At 41.2% G+C, this 18,212-nt stretch overlaps 1 protein-coding gene across 2 annotated transcripts; it reads right to left on the minus strand.

Moving 5' to 3' along the window:
- Positions 1–1,333: 1,333 nt before the first annotated feature.
- Positions 1,334–17,762, minus strand: POLR1D (protein). Of its 2 annotated transcripts, none has more exons than XM_005516283.2 (3): positions 17,639–17,762; positions 10,727–10,801; positions 1,334–2,666 (listed from the first exon to the last, which is right to left on the minus strand). In XM_005516283.2, exons 1-3 carry the CDS (start codon positions 17,662–17,664, stop codon positions 2,381–2,383), a joined length of 387 nt encoding a protein of 128 aa, XP_005516340.2. In that variant the 5' UTR covers positions 17,665–17,762; the 3' UTR covers positions 1,334–2,380. The 2 variants fall into 2 exon arrangements, with proteins under 2 accessions (XP_005516340.2, XP_014118074.2); XM_014262599.2 differs by having other exon boundaries at positions 10,727–10,797; positions 17,639–17,751.
- Positions 17,763–18,212: the final 450 nt, after the last annotated feature.

Consider the following 18,212-nt stretch of genomic DNA (forward strand, 5'->3'; position numbering starts at 1 on the left):
CAGTTAACACATTTGGAAAAGTCATGTACAAGTCTTAATTTTCAGGGTTAAATCCTATCTTTAAGTTGCTTTAAAAACATGATGCTGGGGCTGCACAATATGAACAACTGCAGACAAAATACAAAACCGGCTTTGTGCACTCAAGTTCTTATTAAAAAAGTAATCACTGTGCTCCCTTTCAAGTTTACCCATTCTGTGATTCTATAAAGAATTAAGAACAGTTAATGAGCAGGAGAGGATTTTGGTTTTACTAACTACACTTACAAAAGACAGCAATAAAAGATGGAATTAACCAATGCAAGATTAGTAATTCCTGTGTATTCTATAAGTTAGAAAAATGTGGAGTTACATCTGAACCTACCACCACCACTGATGAAAAGCTTTCCCCATTTATCAGTGCAGGCCATGTCAGATCCTTTAGCTGAGCATTTCCAGTACGCAAACATTATCAGCAATCCAGACTAATTTTGAGAGCATGCTCTAATCAGTTTCCCTGCCTGAAAATCTGGCATAAATTAATACAGCATCAACAACAACCCTCATCCCAAAGTGGTGTTTGAAGGCCTGAAGAGCTGAAAGCTCTCTGGACAGCATATATCAGCACAAGGCAGACCAGCAAGAATTCAGAAATTTTTTTTCTGTGGAACATCTCCAGTTCAAATCCTGAACAATGGTGAGATGAATTCTCTGCTTCAAAGTCACATCCATCCAGCACTGTCACTGCAGCAGAACTCAGTCTGTATTATAGCTGCTGTCCTTCCAAAAAGGATTATTAAGGAGTGCACAACAGTGCATATATGGACTATTGCATATAAGTAATATAAGGACTGCAAACACCATCTGTTTATTTAAACTGAAGACAATCCATATATTCTCCAAAGATACTACTTTTAACTGATCCCACTTAAATAATTGTAAGGTTTCTGAAAGGCTGAGAGTTCTATTTTAGTGCTGTGGGTCTTGCAGGGAAATAGAGAAGCTGTACGTAACTCCTCAGGGGAAACGTCAAAGTATCCCACCTGGTTGGATATGCTGACCCTGGCAGTCTCCAGAGGGCTCAGCGCCAGTATAACTACCTTCCCACTACTCAGAAGAGCAGCACCAAATCCAGCCAGAGCAGACCTCGACTTTGTCCCTCCCATGTGGCAGCTGACACAGCCCTCCGAGAGGCAGGTAAGTGCAGAGGCGAGGTGCTCACACGTCTATAGGTGGCACTCTTGCTCTGACTCAACACGGACGGGCCATGGAGCCCCGCTCCTCCCGTCCCTTAGAGCCCCTTAACGTCTCAGTTAAGACACCCATTAAAAGCATTCATTCCACAGGACACTTTCAATGAACGTTGTAGATTTTATTGTCAACACACTCAAAAACAAACCTATGTTGAAAACAATTATTTCTGAGAACAGTAAAATACAAAATATTTCACGCAGAAGTTTGTTAATGTAACACAAACAGAAGTGAGACGTAGAAGATGCCAATGCCTATCATTTGTGCTCACTGTGACAAGTTTAGGAACTGTACCACCACAGAATTGTCACATAGGCTTGGAAGTGAGCATTTGACAGTTTAAGCATCACCTCTGTATTTCTGGTATTACATATTTACTCGGAAACTTTCTAGCAGTAGACAGAAAACATGAAGATTTTGTCTTCAGGGTTTGTTTTGAAAGCACCGTGACAACAGACTGTTCCAACTACTTCCTTACAGAGGGAAGTCTAAACAGAGACAATTATTGCAGTTGCAGCTTTTTAGGGTTAATGTTTATTGTTATCTATGATAGGTTTGTGAATACACATTAACAAACAAAAACAGTATTTCCCAGAAGTCGCTCCTGGAAAGCAAAACCAGCATTGCCCATTTTAAATTTGTTCTTTTTACATTAAAGGAAGCAATTTCTTATATTCTATACAAAATGCATATCCTTGGTCAGGCGCTGACCAGCTTTCTCTTCTTCTAAATTCTAACCCAAATCAGCAAAACTTCTTTATTGGTTAGCAGCAAAGAAGTTCTGCAGACTTCACACAATAAATATAATTCTGCTTAATTTAAATTTATTTCCAAAAGAGTGACATGATTTATATTAGACAGTGACACACATATCACGCTCCATCACCAGGACCCTAAGCTTAGTCAGAAGGGGAGAAAGGAATGGAGTAAAGGGAATGTCTGTTCTAAAACAATTGAATGCTTTAGGCTGTACTTTGCTTTTCTCTTAAAGGGCCCAAAGAAAAGTTTCTAAAGCTACCTCAAGGTTACTTCTCACACAGGCAACTTGGTTCAAAACTCAAGTTTGAACATCAACTCTTCCTGAAAAACTGAGACACCCCCGCTTTCCTACACTTAATGACGTTCCTGACTTGTAACAACACATACTTGTCACTCATCTCTTGCTTGATCGCTTTTCATGTTTATCCTTTGTGTGCTGGTTCCTGCTCTGGTGCCTTGGAGGAGAGTAGCTGATTCTCCTTCTGGACTGAAAGCTGGGTGTATATGGGTGAATTCTGCGTTTCTTTGGTTTTTCTTCTTTCCTGCTTTTGTTTGGCTCAGACTCCTTATCATCTTCCTTTTGCTCACGCTCTTGGTCTTGTTCTTTTTGAGATGGCAACGTGTTTTTGATGGTATTAATAAGAAATCTTTTGTTTGTACCAGCAAGAGGACATTTCAACCTGTAAAGACATTTAAAAGTGATCAAAAGAGAAGGTAAAAACATCCCAAAACAAGTCTGAGATTTTAACTTCAGTGATTTTAAGACAGGTTTGTGATTTTGGCTTTCCTTGCATGCCACCTAGTGTAAACTCTCAGTACAGAAAAATAAGTTCCAGATCATCTCCATTCTCCTTTTCTTACTCTTTATGGGAAGAAAATTATTTTACTTCAACACAGTGAAAATCCACATGATTTTCACAAGGTAGCGTGTATAGGGAGAAGCAAAGGATGACAATATATTTTAGGTTGATGGTGCCTAATTTAGGTATTCAGAAATCAAACATTTAGTAATATATTCTAAGTCAAATCAGAATGGCTTACAGAGATCAAAGTCAACATTATCTAGTGAACTGCAATATTCAGAAAGAAAGATACACATGCAGGAAGAACCCAAGCAGCTGTAGCATAAACATGTGAGACATACCAATTTAAACTTATACTTAGCAACCACCAAAGTATTTTCTTTTTCTTAAACAGTAAATATACTTATCCAACTATTTTCCTTTTTTTCTTTTACTTTCTCCTCTCCCACCTTCAAAACTTTTGCACATAATTAATCAGCCAGTTTTAGGAAACGAGTATTGTAAATTTAATTTATCCTGTTGGTATCAGCTGTACTCCACTTACTCACAATTTATCATCTCTTAAAGAAAGGAGTAAGAAAAAACAAGTTTAAATATGTTCCTACAGAAAGAAGAAATCACTCTGAAGACTTTGTTTATAGTTGGAGTCACTGTGGTGTTTTTGAGACAAGTTATGGGACTGCTTTTAGAGACCACAGCCACTTACTGAATCAACCACAGAGTCATGGAATCCTAACACCACAATGTTAAGAACATCTATTCTACTTGAATATTTTGTTTAAGTGTAGAAACGATATCCTAACTACTCAAAAAAACCTTTGACACCTCTAAATCATCAGAACTATCAGAACAACAAGAAAGCTACAACAAAGATCACGTATGATTATTTAGCATACTTCATGACTTAACTGAACTTGGAATTTACCACGGTGTTTTGCTGCAGGTCTGCCTACTAAGCATTCCTGATAATTATTCTTGTCCTAAATCCTTCAAGAACTTAGGAGAGCAGTTTTAGAAGTATAAGCCATACTGTTTTATTTCCACAAGGTATTTTCTGATACACTTCTATTGAATTTTAGAATGTTCTAAACTTTCTTCATATAAATTTACACTATTTTTCTCAAATCCTGGTTTAAAATAAATCTTTAATCTACTATAACTCTTTCATAAATTAGAGAAGCTATTTATCCATTAACTGTGTTACTGAGTAAAAACATGAGGCTAATAAATGTCAGTAGAACAGGGTTTCTACTTCAAGCTACACCACCACGGTGCTGAACGAGTCATGGCACAGGTTACACTCAAGACATAACAGAAACCAGCCAATATTAAAGTCCTTTGTATGTCTTATGAGTGCATTAAACTATTGCACCTCAACATTTCCTACCAAGGAGGGCAGCCTTCTCTAGGCTGCATCCAGACAAAATATATTTCACACTTGTTCTTCCTCTTGCTTTTTCTTAAGAGCTAATGCACTGATTTAAGCACTAAGATACATAATGCTAGAATGAGACAGCCAATCTGCCCTAAATAAATCCATCTGGCTGAACCATTTCTTTTCAACATCTTGAGTGCTACCTCAGCTATACTAAGAATGAAATCTGATGAGAAATGCTGGACTTGAGAGTCAGCTACGAGATACCATTAGTTTACCATCATACTGTGATTAAAGTGAGCCACCAGGCTTTCATGGAGCAGCAGTAAGTCATGGTGCTGAAGAAAAACATCAGTTCTTAGTTTTACTGACTTCAGACTTCAACAAAGCAAATCCTGTCTTTAAATCTTAAAGCAAACAAGATGCATGGCATCTTGTGCTACATTATATGCATACACAGAGCACACATTTACATATAGCCATGGTATACATGGAACAGTGCAGATTAAAAGTGAACTGTATGAATCCACTGATACCTTTGAGAACACCTCTAATGGTGAGGAAATTGACATCTCCAAAGATCAGCCTTAGGTTTGCTGTAGGGTCTGATCCTGCAGTGCTCAATTCACAAACAAGTTTGCCCTCAGGTGAATTCTGAAGGGCTGGGACTCAATCTCAGCCTGGGCAGGGTGGAACACAATACTATTGTGATCAGCAAACAATGCCACAGAACTGATTTGAGAAGCTTTGCTTTAGAACAAACAAACCAGCCAACCAACCAGCAAAAACCAGACAAGTTAAAAGAACATTAAAGTTCAGAATTGAAATGTGCCCCAAACAGGGCTGCAGACATGTTTGAGGCAAGCACACAAGCTGCAGTCTAGAGCTGTCCTGTCTACCAGACTCCAGCTCTGTAGCAGAGCATTCACCCATTGTAAGGTTCACTTTTTACTCTGCGTGCTCCTAAAGTTAGACCAAGCTATTCTCACCAACAGAATCCTGCCTCCCCCCACAAATAAATCTCACATCCTCCAAAATCTCTCCACTATGCAATAACAAAGACAATGCAATGCATTGCATTTTGACAACTGCCTTTTCAGAAAAAAAAATTAAATCCATCACTGTGAACACAGGTCAAATATTAACCCTATTTTTGACCCTTTAAGTCAACTTCTGTGCAGTAACACAGAATTTCCAACCAGTGCCTGTCATCCAGTGCAGCAGTGCAGCTCAGCACAGAGATGTACTACACAAGTTCTTAAAAGTAAAAATATACTGACGCCATTTAAGACTCGAGAGCACAGTGCCATGTGCCAGTCTTGTCTCTGCTGAGTAACTGGACACACCAAATGGGATTGGCACAGTCAGCCTTATCATACAGAATAAAGCACATCTTTCCAGGAAAAAAGTTCACTGTTGATGAACTGACAAGCACATTCCTACCATTTCCAAACTGCCATAGAAAATATCATATTTCAATAGAAAACCAACTGGAAGGGTTGGGGGGAACCAGCTAGAGGTTGTTTTGCCAAACCAAGTAATCTATGCTGTTACTTTGTCACAGAGAACCTTACAAAAGAGGATGCTCAGAGGACACTGAAAGCTTTGAAATATTGTATTGGCATCCAGGTACAGCTGGGAGGACTTTGTAGGATCATAGAATCATCTGATTTGTAAGGGACCTTAAAGATGATCGAGTTCCAGCCCCTCAGACAATGACACCTTTCACTAGACCAGGTTGCTCAGAGCTCCATCCAACCTGGTCTTAAACACTTCCAGAGATGAGGCATCCAGAGCTTCGCTGGGCAATCTGTTCCACTGACGACTTAGGATGTGCCCTGATTACAAGATTTTAACATATTTACTATTCAGACTCTATCTGTACCCTGTCCCTGCTCCTCCCCCTCTCATATTCAAATGAAAGCTGAGGGGAATCACATTGCAGTGTTCCTGCACAGTCAGACAACTCCCATTCAAAGATGCAACACAGCACTTCACAGTTACAGTACCCTCATCATCATGATCATTTTGCATTCTGCTGCACTTCTAACAGATTTGGTATTGAACAGAAAGCTATCTATAGGAATGAAAGTAATTTTAGGATTGCTTTACAAAAAATAGAGTTAAAAATAATTTCATGCTTCCAATTTTTTTTTTTGTTGTAATTTCATCTGCTCTTACAATGCAGAGTTGAACAAACCATTCAAAAATATCCTGTTTCCCAGTTCTTACTTTACATAAGCTTTTCAAGTAAGATGAGAAGCCACATTTGATTTAGCTTTAGCTCATGTTATCAGCATCTTTGAAGATCAGACCTATACACTGGAAAAAACCACATCTAGAACATTTTTCACACAGTAACTTTTGTGGCATTTTAACTGCCTTTCTTAAAGTAGAACAACTGCTTAAAATGGGACCTAACTTCACTGCTATAAAGAAGCTTATGAATTATGTACATAGAACCAAGAGAAAAACTTCAGGGAAGCTGAACTTCTGGCTTTATTTTAACTAGGCAGAATGGAAACCGCCAAATATCCTATTTCATCTATGTCTAATAGCCTCTGATGAAACAAATTTATCTAACCATTTCAAATGCTCTTACACTATTTGTTCACAACTTCTCACTCTGGATCCAACTGATCCTTCAAATGTTAGCTTCCAGACAGCTGCTCCGATGACTTTCTCATCTCAGAAGCATCACAGCATCATCACTAGGATTCAGCAAGATTCTGCTCTGTTCTGATTAACATTTCCAGGATTAAGACACCTTCTTCAGAGTTCTTCCTTACCCTTCTCTCACACATTTCCTTATTTGTGATTAGCTGTACTAACGCCTGAGCCAGACACATTAGCAGCAGGATCTACATCATGTGTAAGGATTCAGGAGATTCAGGAGATTCAGGATAAGGATTCAGGAGACACCCCCCAACAAGAATCACCATGGCCACAGAGTACATACAAAAGGAACACTGCAGGAACTAGAAATACTACATTGCTGAATGAAATCTACAAATAAGAATATCCACCATTTCCTGGATAAATTTACCATGGATCTACATACTGCCTGAGCAGTCCTGAGAGTATGGAGCCCAGTGAGCAGAGAATCTTAAACAACTAAGAGATCATGCAGCCCTCTGGCAATACTGACAGTTGCTCCATGTCCAGAGAGTCTCAGATAATTTCCCTTCACACACGAACTCTTGGCCAATGCCACTGCCAACCTCCCTGCTGGTTACTTGTCCCAAACAGGGACAAGACTTTCCTCCACTAGCCTCTAAGGTTGCAGCACCTTCCCATGTCACCCCCATTAAACTTGTAAGACAACGTAAAACCAGAAAAATATTCCCAAACTGGAAGAAATACTAACAATACTGTCCTGTATTTCAAGGCTCAGTCTTTGTATGAGAGACTGGGCCGTAGGTTGATTGCTTTGTACATTTTTTCTGTACCTGTCAGGTAAGCTGGCTTGAATACTTGTATTTTAGGCTCCAGCAACAGCTGATATCCATCTTAAATGATGAGACAGCAAAAGGCTAGGCATGGGTGCTTGGGGAACTTTTTCAAACAGCGTTTGAGCTATGGCAAACTAATCACTCTGGACAATAACAGAGCAATGGCTTGAACCTGAAAGCAGTCCCAAAACAGTTCTGAGAGATTTTCTGGCCAAGGTTTTGCTGCCATCAACATCCACCAGGAGACACTAGTCCTTGGTAATGGTATGCACAATACAGTCACCCCACCCAGGAATGCCACTTCTCCATATACCTCCCTTTCACCAACTTCTGTCAAACGCCACTGATTCCAGAAATGTATTTCTCAGTATTCAACAGCTGCTCAAGAGCAACATAAACTGGAATCAGTGAAGTATGAGCAGCAGTAGCCTCTGCTTCTTCTTACCCAAAGACAGATAGCAGAACAAAACTTTTCTTCATAGGTTGAGCTGCTTCAACTTTCCAGTGCCAATGCAGGATTGATTGCCTTACGCTAGATGTCTCCAGGATTTGTGCATCTCTTCTCCAGGACTCCTCTGACAAAGGGCTAAGGAATCCCAGAAGTCCTCATGAAACACACCTGTAAGCATTTTGAGTTTGGCAAGGAAGGAAGGTTTTGTGTTTTACCTGTTAACACTGTGCTTTTAGACAAGTTGGTGATGACCTTGTCTTTGCTTCTATCAGTTATGATTTCCTCCATCTGGTCTACCAACAAACATTTTCATGAACTAACTTTTCTGCTCATTTCATTTGCTATCCACAGAGCTTGGAGGAGAAGTTACCTTCCTCTCAGTAGTTTACACCTAGCAAGGTTACAGGTCAGTCCTGGATGTAATCTCTCAAGCCCTTCAGGATCAGTTACACTTGACAGCATTTTGCTGGAGTGTGATACTCAACTGAGCATAGTCAAGTTTTCTTCCAAATACCTTTTCCATTATATCTCCCATGTATTTATGCAATACCTAGCTGTTGGGCCAGTTTAAAAGCACCAGAACAGGATAACAGGGCCAGTATATTTGAATAAAATACATTAAAGAGGTGACAGCAGTGGCAGCTTCCAGCTGCTATTCTGTCTGTTGTGCTGCAGAACTAGACAGCAAAGACTTTTGGAGAGTTTGCCTTTGGAAGGCTTTACACTTTCCTTACAGCCACACATGCCAGCCATACACTAGCTTATGCCAAACCCTACAGCAGTAGATTTGTCACAAATGGGATTGCTACCAGTCTCTCTAAAGATGAATTCAGTGAGGTAAAAATCCCTGGAGATGCATTACATACAAAGAAATCATCTCTAAGAGCATGATATCCCGAGCTGCAGAAGTACCTTGAAGAAGGTACTAGTGAGCCTATTCAGATATTCAGCAAAGCACTTCCTAGGCACCAGGTATGGGCCACTGATGGACACAAGGCACTGCAGAGATGGATCCTTTGTTTGACCCAGTACAGCTGTTCACATGTACCTCTGTAGTTGAAAGTACTTCAACAGCCTCAGCTCAGGATATCACCATGCCAACCCCTATGTCAACAGTCCTCCCTCTGCCTGAAGCCTTCTTGACAGTCCTCTTCTCCTACAATGGCCTGGCCAGACACCATTAACCTGTGACTGCTCTGAAGACCAGGTCATTCTTGCCTATCCCATTTCCCTGGCAGGCCTCAGGCACCAGGCTTTAGCAAACTGCATCCCGAGCCAATCATCACAGCCAGCTGAACAGAACCACTACCCTCTTACAAACACGGAATAAGAAGGAGCCACAATCAGGAGCAGATGCCCATACACTCTACTGCCAGGTATTCCAGACTGCACAAGTGGCAGCAAAGCTGTACAGGGATACCTGATTATGTCCCTGCAGAAATCTTTATTCCATATCTAGAATCAACTTGCAAATTCACAGTAACTCGATGCATATATCACTTCATGGTGCTAATTATGTGCACTGGGTTTCCTGGCCACATGGCTAGGCTGACAGGGTCAAAGCAGGGTGGATCAGTACAGCCATCAGTATAGCCACTCCAGGGGATTAAACCAATTAAGCTATTTTAACAGGTAAGTTATGACCTGCATCCCTAGAAGAAATACTGAGTAAAACATACAGAAAATCCCAAACCTGTTTGAAAACATAAAGGAGTAACTTTATTTTCAGCAAGACACTATTTTAATCTCTTCAGAGTTACTAAAACAAACAGACAACTGAGCTGAGAACTTCATGAACAGTGCAGGCTTATCTCTTGCTATTGTTGATGGAGGAAGCCAAACCTTATCTACAAGTGCGTTTAGTGCAGACAACTGGTGCACTACTTGTGTGAACATGCCTAAATTAAATAGCTTCTTATCAAAGCCATATACAATATTTTATGATGAATGACTCTCCTCTGCATGTTATTACTTCTCTGATTATAATTACATGCATTACATTCCATGACAATCTAGCTATAAAATCTGGAATTCTGCATTGAAGAATTAATGCTGGATTTCATTTAAGATTTAAATACTGTGATTTTTTTTCCCAGTTACTATACAAATTAGCTCCTGGGTTTTAGGGTTTTTTTAGTATTAAAAAGTAACCCTCTTCCAAAACTGGATTATACTTTTGAGCTCACTGAGTCTTTTTTTTGGCTACAATTTACACATGAATTATCTACTGAAGGATAGTTTGTTGTTTTTTTAATATAAGGCTTTAGGTTTCTTTATCAGGTTATGAATTTTTTTCACTTAAAACAGAGTCAAACCCAGTAACATGTAGCCAGTATGTAAGTACACACACAGTGAAGATAAACAGCATTTTAAAGATTCATGAGATTACAACCCAAACTTTGCAATTACATCTATCATAAGAACATATCCCAAATTTTCCAATTGCTATGTCTTCAACACATTCAGACAAGCAATTTCATGGAGACAGAATTTACCTGACCTTTTTTCTTATTTAGACTGGGATTTTTGCCAAAATTAGTATGTGGAAGAAAACAAATTATTTAAACATGAAACACATAGAATGGTAGAGACTTCTGTCACACATTAAAGATAAGATTGATTTTGGCATCAGCATTCATTTCCTCTTGGCATGACTTACCAACCCATAGCTCCCATTGTTTCAGCTCTGGTTCTCCCACGTTTTGCTTCTTTAAGTAACTCTTCTACAGCCTTCCTAAGTAAGAGAAAAAGAAAAAGGTCACTACTGGTGGAACACAAGAACTTGCCACTTTATGCACTTAGGCAAATAAAACAGATAGCTTTATACACTGTAGTGAATTAAGGAATAAAGAAGCTACCAAAATCACCTTGACTTTAAGATATTTCAAATTCCTATGCACCATGATCAAGAGAAACATTCTGAAATATTAAAACCAACTAAAGCTGTTGCAAATACAAAAACTCTAACACTGAATGAAGGACCAGGTTTGGGGCAATTCAAATCCTTTTTAAGCAAACTCCTGCCTGTGAGGACAAGTCGTGTATCCCGTCACACCACAGGCACTCATGGAAAAGGAGTAACTCCCAGGTAAGTCATCATCTGTCAGAGATACCTTCTCCAACATGCCAAGTACAGCGTCAGCAACCTCACCAGCTACTGCTGCCTTCCCAGCTAAGAGAATTGATGGGTGTGGGATGGCTATTTGCAAGAACACCAGAAAAAGGGTGCAAAACACAGGCTGTAACACTGAAATGTGAGAGATGTTGCATACACAGGTCTTCGTGAAATTACAGCAAAATTTGTTTTTTCTCCAGACCCGGAATTTTCGGTCTGAGCATCCTGAGCTAGGTTATAGCGATGATGGCAGGAACATGTGGCTTTTACAGAAGCTTTCCCTGAGCCTTCTAACAGCAATGTCAGACACAGGTGAGGAAAGAGGGAAAGAAAGTGTCTGACTTTTAATTACCAGTTACCAAACTTGGTGATTCTCTTTTTAAGAAACTTGACTAAAAGATTAAAAGTCTGTCATTATTATTGTAACAATTTATAATTGAAATATAAATTTAAGAATTAAAATACAAATTAAATATAAATTTAATAATTAAAATTTAAATATAAATTTATAATCTGTAACAATTTATAGTTGAAATAAGAAACCAAAAAATCTGAGCTACAGAGCACTAATAAAACACACATATAGGTATTTTAAACAGCTATGATTCAGTTTTAGGGAAAACATCATAATAAATTATAATGGTGACACCAATTCTATTAACTTAGGTAGGAATTACATGCCTTTAAGTAAGTATCTGAGACTTTCTTTTTTGTTATATCTAAGCTCAGACTGACTTGGTATCCACCTTAGTAGCCTTCTAGGTCCACACCTTCATTATCAAACATTGTTTCCTAATACTGGTCTTTCAACATTGCCCTTATTCACCACACCTTTACAAAGCCCTTTCAGCTTGCCCAGACAAATGAAACACAATGCCCAGATCCTCTCTGAAATAATGTTTCCACTCACTGAACTTATATCCTCTACACAAGCCAAAAGCTACTCAAACAAGTTTTTAAAATTTGCTTTTAGAGGCCTCACGGGACTCCACATTCCTTGCTCTCTTCATTTTTACAGCTTGGTTACAATACAAACAGTTCTGTGGCTGCCAGCTTCAGTTCTAAGGGCAGTAGCATGAGCAAAGGGAATGCAGAATGCAACTTTCACATGAGAACTATCCAAACTGGGGGACTGATATGAGGGAAAATTAGGAACAGGGGCACATTTAAGAACTCTTGTCATCATTCTGACATCTTTTATAGCAAGCACCACTTAAAACTTGCTGTGGCAATTATTTTTGGGCAATCAAGTTGCAGAGTTACAGTAACATGAAGGTACAAGCAGTGATATTTTTATCTTCAAGAGTATGGTACAAGACCTATTTACATTTCTGAGGGATTAGACTTTTTCCCTCTATATATTCCAAGGTTACAGGCAAAGCTCCCATTTCATCCATCTTAATAACCCGTATCACAAATGCATGTGCCAAAAATATAAAATAATGTTAAAAGCTCCTAGTCAGGCAAAATGAGAAGCATTTTCTATTCCTCACTCAGGGGAAGAGCTTCATCATTTTTTTCCAAAAGGTCAAATGAATAGACTTAAAAAATGAGTTATTGGTAATAAAGAGGTATGTCAGTTAAAGGCAATGAAAACACCATGTTATTACAGAGACCACCCATGATTTGTGATTACAGATGACTGTCAGGAGAAAACGTATGATGCTGCATCTGACAGCCGAGAGGCCAGGCAGTCACAGCTCCATGTCCAGGTCTAACCAGTAGCAAGGCTCAAAATCATCTCCTAGGAGGCAGATGCACACAACAGGCACTTACACTGCCGGTCACATCCATCACAGACAGACACATAGCATGCTCACACCAACAGCTTCATCCTGCTCTTCTTTCCAGTTGTGTGTGGGAGCCCCCAGAACTTCAGCCCAGCTGCACTATCAGTACAGACCATCACACAGGAGTGACTGGCACATCCTGGTCCCCCAATACCCAACCCCACTTCAGTCTTGCCTGTAGAGACACACAGGCACACATAAACATCTTGCCCCTGACCCTACAGTCTCACCAGCAGATGGCCAGGACTCCCTGGTGGCCCCAACAGCTCACTCCTCCTGGCTCTTGGAGATACAAGCTCACGCTCCAGCTCCCTCCTTATTCTCCCACTTGCCAGCTATTCCAGCTTGATCTTCACCAGCAGCCACATGGTCCCTCATACACCCTTACTTGCTCCAGTACTACAACACAGATAAACACATGGCCCCAACCCCATTTCAGGGGCTAACATTTGGTTTTACTCATCCTACAAAATGTCCCCAGCTGCCAGCACCCAAGCCTCCAGCCCAGGGTCCAAGCCCAGCTGCTGGCATCCAAACCTTCACATGCTCCAGTTGTGGGCACCAAGGACACATGGTTCCTCCAACCCACAGTCTGACTGTAGCTGCTAGCAGTGAGGCATACCCTCTCTCCCCTCAAACAGAGTCCTTCACCCAAGACAGAGTTAGAAAGGAATTTAACAGGAAGACAGGACAGACTGTGACGACTAGGCGCAGAGCGCAGCCAGATGACAGTACCAACCAGCAGCCTATACACACATGACCAGACCTTTTTATCCCCTCGTTCCTTAAGCCTACTTCCTGAGGCACTCTAGGTCCTGACAGCAAGCCACAAGCTCAGGAAAAACAATTAGCAATTTTAAAAATCAATTTTCTCAAGTAAGTTTAATGCTAACTATACAACTTATTTTTAACTCTGCATAGGACTAGAAATAGAAGTGAATGCTGGTATTCCAACTACAGTTGAATAATGAATATCAAGACCTTCAGTCAAATAAGTGGCTGAAGACACTGACAGTGTTACTTAAAATTAAATCTCATGAGCTGGTCCTATCTGCTCACCTTTACTAAGAAAGCTGATAAAAATGAAAGTCAGGAATAAAGCCTAGGCCACAACTACAAGAGCAAGAATGAAAAGAAACACAATACACCACAAGCTTCCTGACATTTGTTCAAAGGCAAAGACATTTCACATCAGGGATGTGAATACTCTCATTCTTTGCTGATCAGGTTTTGTACTTACTTAGGTATTCTACTTGTCAGTCTTGTGAGTGCTATTTGCAGTACATTTCTGTGTTGATATTCTCACCAGCCTGTGTAGTGAGTATACCACTCCATTCCAAACACCAATCCTAGCTGCAGACCACGTTTTTGGTTTTTTTGGGGTTTTTTTTTTGTTTTTTTTTTTTTGCCAAGAGTATGGAATACTGAATCCTGGCACTTGACTTTAACTGTTAAAATCAATAGTAAGAACCATCAGTTTTCTCCAAGGCACAAAGCTTGCTTGTTAAAAAGTGTAGTTGGGCTGCCTGTGCAGCAAAAATATTAGATTATTGATTTGTAACTCAACTACAGGCCTCTTGTTACAGAATTATAGCATTCTTTGTGATTCAGAGCAGGATCTCCTTAGGAAACACTTAATCCCAAGTAAATGATGCTCTAAACAAGCTTAGCAGGTACTTCTAATAAAGTATGATATCCAAGGTTGTGAAATATTTGTAGCTACTGAAAGACAGAATAGATTATGGAAGGATTTAGACACACAGTATAACAAAGCCACTTCCTCTGTATTCGAAGAGAAATTATGCATCTTCTGTGCTTCAAACAGACAGAACCACCAAGACAATACTTTAGGAAGCAGAATGGGAAGAAATTTTTAATTTTTTAGATAGGAATGAAATAATATATAGTATCTCAATGTATATTTAGTTGAAATAAACTAGGAAAAGCACTCGGGTGCTTGCAGAGGAAATAAACTGAACACTCCTACTAGCTGATTTGCAACATTTTCCACCTCCTTCTTGAGTCATAACTTCACAATACCATTAATTATATGTTAACATAATTTAGAATTTTCTTTAGAGTCACATGGAACCTCAAGGCTCAGAGTCCTCAGGGTCTTCACTGATGTACCAGCAAATTCACAGGGGAAAATAACAGTTCATACTTCTATCACAGGTTATTGGGTGAGACGGAGCTGATGTAGTTCAGTACAATGTATCAAATATTACTACTTTACACTTCTGTTACAGCTCTTAGAGTTTTAAAATCCACAGAATGCAACAGTCAGACAGGAACTTACAAGTTAGTACTCAGCTTTCTAGGCAAACTTCACATCATATTAAAGTGAGGAAAACATCAAAAGCAAGATCAAGTGAGAGTCAGACATGGTAAAACTGAAAAATAATATCAGGAAATGTGGCAGTAAGGATAAAATAAAAGAATCTAGATGAAGAGACTTCTCCTAAAATAGTAACAAAAATAGGGCGACTGACTTTACAGATCACTTTTTGGAATACTGGGACACAAAATTAAATTCTGACCTGAAAAAACATGCACAAAAATATTACACTTCTTTTTCCCTCATGATAAGTTAAATAAAAACCACATGTACAAAAACTGTAAGTTTTTATTCAAGACTTGTGCATTGCAAGACAAGTCTGAATTCAGAGACAGACTGCTCAAAATATTCCAAATAAACCCATTTTTAAACACTAAAAATTCACCTAAAGTAGTTAACACTGTGGCTACAGAACATAAATGCTTTTATTTGTATACTAAAGCCATACTATAAAACCCTTAAAATTATAACCCTAGACTACCTACCACTGCTACACTATTCACAGGAGAATATGATCAATAAGTTATTGAATATGAATCTGAGGCATAATGTCTGTATCACAAAGGATAAAGAAAGGTCTGTATTAGACTGGAAGGGCTCTGTACTCAAGACTGTATAGGGAAGCACTATTTAGAGCGAGTAATACCAAAGGACACCCTCTAAATGCACACAACATGAGCTGAATTCAGGGTGCTACTACCAAATTGAGCTGTTACCTTACTTAAGGTATGAAAAAGTAACTAATGATAGATGGATCCAGGACAGAAAGAGCTAATCATCAAGTGCACTAAACTGCAGTAATAATGTGTTTGGGGCTAACTAAACACACTCTGAGGTGAGTAGTGGCATGGATTGGTGACATCAGACAGGTAAACCTTACTGTGTACCCTTTGATAAGTGACACTGAGTTTCATCCTCATTGTCTACCACGCTGCCACGGAACAGGAATAGCAAATCCCAACGTGGACTGAACCTTTGAGGAAGAGTAAAACTTGGAGTGTAGTTCCTGGGAAGAAGAGCATCAGTCAGGAGATGACTGTGGAGTCACCGGCTATAGCTGGTGAGTTCAGCTATGCTCTGCAGTGCCCAGAGAACCCCAGGTCCCCAGCATGGCAACAGCAACCATGAAGCAGCATGCAAGAACGGTGGCATAGCTTCAACTTGCCATGAATGAAAAGGGTTAAAGTTTGGAATGGCACCAGTAAAAATAACATTCATGCATACACAGAAAGAAAGAAAGAAAGAAGCTTTAATTATTAAACTGATGATCTGAGAGCAGCAGTAGCTTAGCAAGAATTAAAAGCCTCTTAGAAAGCATTATGCTCTCTAGTCCTTCCACTGTCTCAGTGCTATTGCTTTTGCCACATTTCAAATACATGCCAGATATAAACAGAAAAAAAGTTATTTTCTATAAGCATGCCCAGATACAGTTTCTTAAAGGAGAAAACCATGAGAAGAACAGTTCAGAAAGCTTCTGGTCATTGCTTCACCGTAACAGTTTTTTTTTAAACAGCCACAGATAAAGTGAACAACCCAGAAACAAGCTTGCAAAAAAAAATTTAAAAAAATAATCCAATCCAACAAGTAGGACTATTTTGCAAAACATTTGTGATGTAAACACCAAAAGTCTATTCCTAAAACAAAGGTAAGAGGGGTGTACTTTGAGTATACAAATATAGAAATCAATGTTTTATTTGTCAGTGTTTGCTTGGGAGCACTGCAACTCAAAATGCGCAGCAAGACGAATCCACTGGTCCCAATGAAATGCCAAGTGGAAAACAATTTTATTTTTTTACAAAATAACTGCCAAGCATTTTGTATTTTTTTGATACAAGAACACAATCCTAACAACTGGTCAAAGGGCACATACCTAGCACTGAAAACTGAAATTCCTAACAACAGAAAGTGTTTTGGGATTTAAAAAATTTATTTCACCAAGCACGCGACTCATCAAATTGTAACTGATGAGGGGTGAACCTCTCAAGACCTTCTAATCTTGTTCCTAAGCGACATCAGCGCGCACCCAAAGTTCTGTGCGGAAGACAGAAGCAGTCCCAGGCCGCGCTCCCCTCGGGGCGCACCCTGACCGCACACCCACAGGAGGGGCTGTCTGGGGCCAGCGGGCAGAGCTCGGCGGAGCCCGGGGCCCGCTCAGCGCCGCGGAGCGCTCGGGCCGGGAGGAGCCGCCCCACGGCCGCCGCCGGCCCCAGCCCAGCGCTGCCCGGGCCTCGCGGCGCGGGAGGCGCTGCCGGGCCCTGAGCGGCGCAGCAGCCCCGCAGAGGCCGCTCGCTCTCGGGCAAGCTGCCCCCGCTGTCACTCGTCCCTCACCTCTCCAGCTCCGGGTCCTCCTCCATGGCTCCCCCACCGTCCCCCGCTACGGCTCCTCAGGCGCAGGCCGGCGCCATCACCCGCTGTCGGCCGGGCGGGGCGGGGCAGCGGGGCGGGCGCAGGGGACGGCGAGGACCCCGGCGGGAGGGGCCGGGGCGGTGCGAGCCGGGCCCCGCCACACCCCGCCGGCACCTGCAGCACCGGTGGTTGAGCTCCCAGCCAAAAGGAGAGCGGGGGCGGTGGGCTCCCTAAGCGGGCAGGGTCCCCGTGAACCTCCGACAGGGCGGGGGAAGCAGGCACGGGCGGTGACTGAGTGTGGGGGGGGTGGGAGCGCCTCTGGGGCTTTTAGTCACGGAGCCGCCGGGGGTTTGCTCCTCGAGCACGGCCGCAGGGCTCGGGCAGGCGGAGACAGGTCCGCGGGCAGTCCCAGGCAGGCAGCGCCCCACGCGGCCCCTCCTCCGCGCCAGCCCCGCCCGCGCTCCCCAGCGCTCCGGGCTCCGCACAGCCGATCAGGCGAGCGGCGGGGACACCTCGGCCCGGGGCTCCGCCGCGTCCCGCCCCGGCCCCGCTGCCA

Source organism: Pseudopodoces humilis, chromosome 2 (genome assembly GCF_049639895.1).
Source record: "Pseudopodoces humilis isolate 2021_Gansu_Grassland_sample_001 chromosome 2, ASM4963989v1, whole genome shotgun sequence".
NCBI classification, from domain to species: domain Eukaryota; kingdom Metazoa; phylum Chordata; class Aves; order Passeriformes; family Paridae; genus Pseudopodoces; species Pseudopodoces humilis.

What these genes read in the sequence shown, in the direction of transcription:
- POLR1D (XM_005516283.2), bottom strand. Translation starts at nt 17,664, where the DNA reads ATGGAGGAGGACCCGGAGCTGGAGAG. An exon ending in GAGGACCCGGAGCTGGAGAG is followed by an intron (nt 10,802 to 17,638) that starts GTGAGGGACGAG and finishes TCTCTTACTTAG; the next exon opens with GAAGGCTGTAGAAGAGTTAC. An exon ending in ACAATGGGAGCTATGGGTTG is followed by an intron (nt 2,667 to 10,726) that starts GTAAGTCATGCC and finishes ATGTCTTTACAG; the next exon opens with GTTGAAATGTCCTCTTGCTG.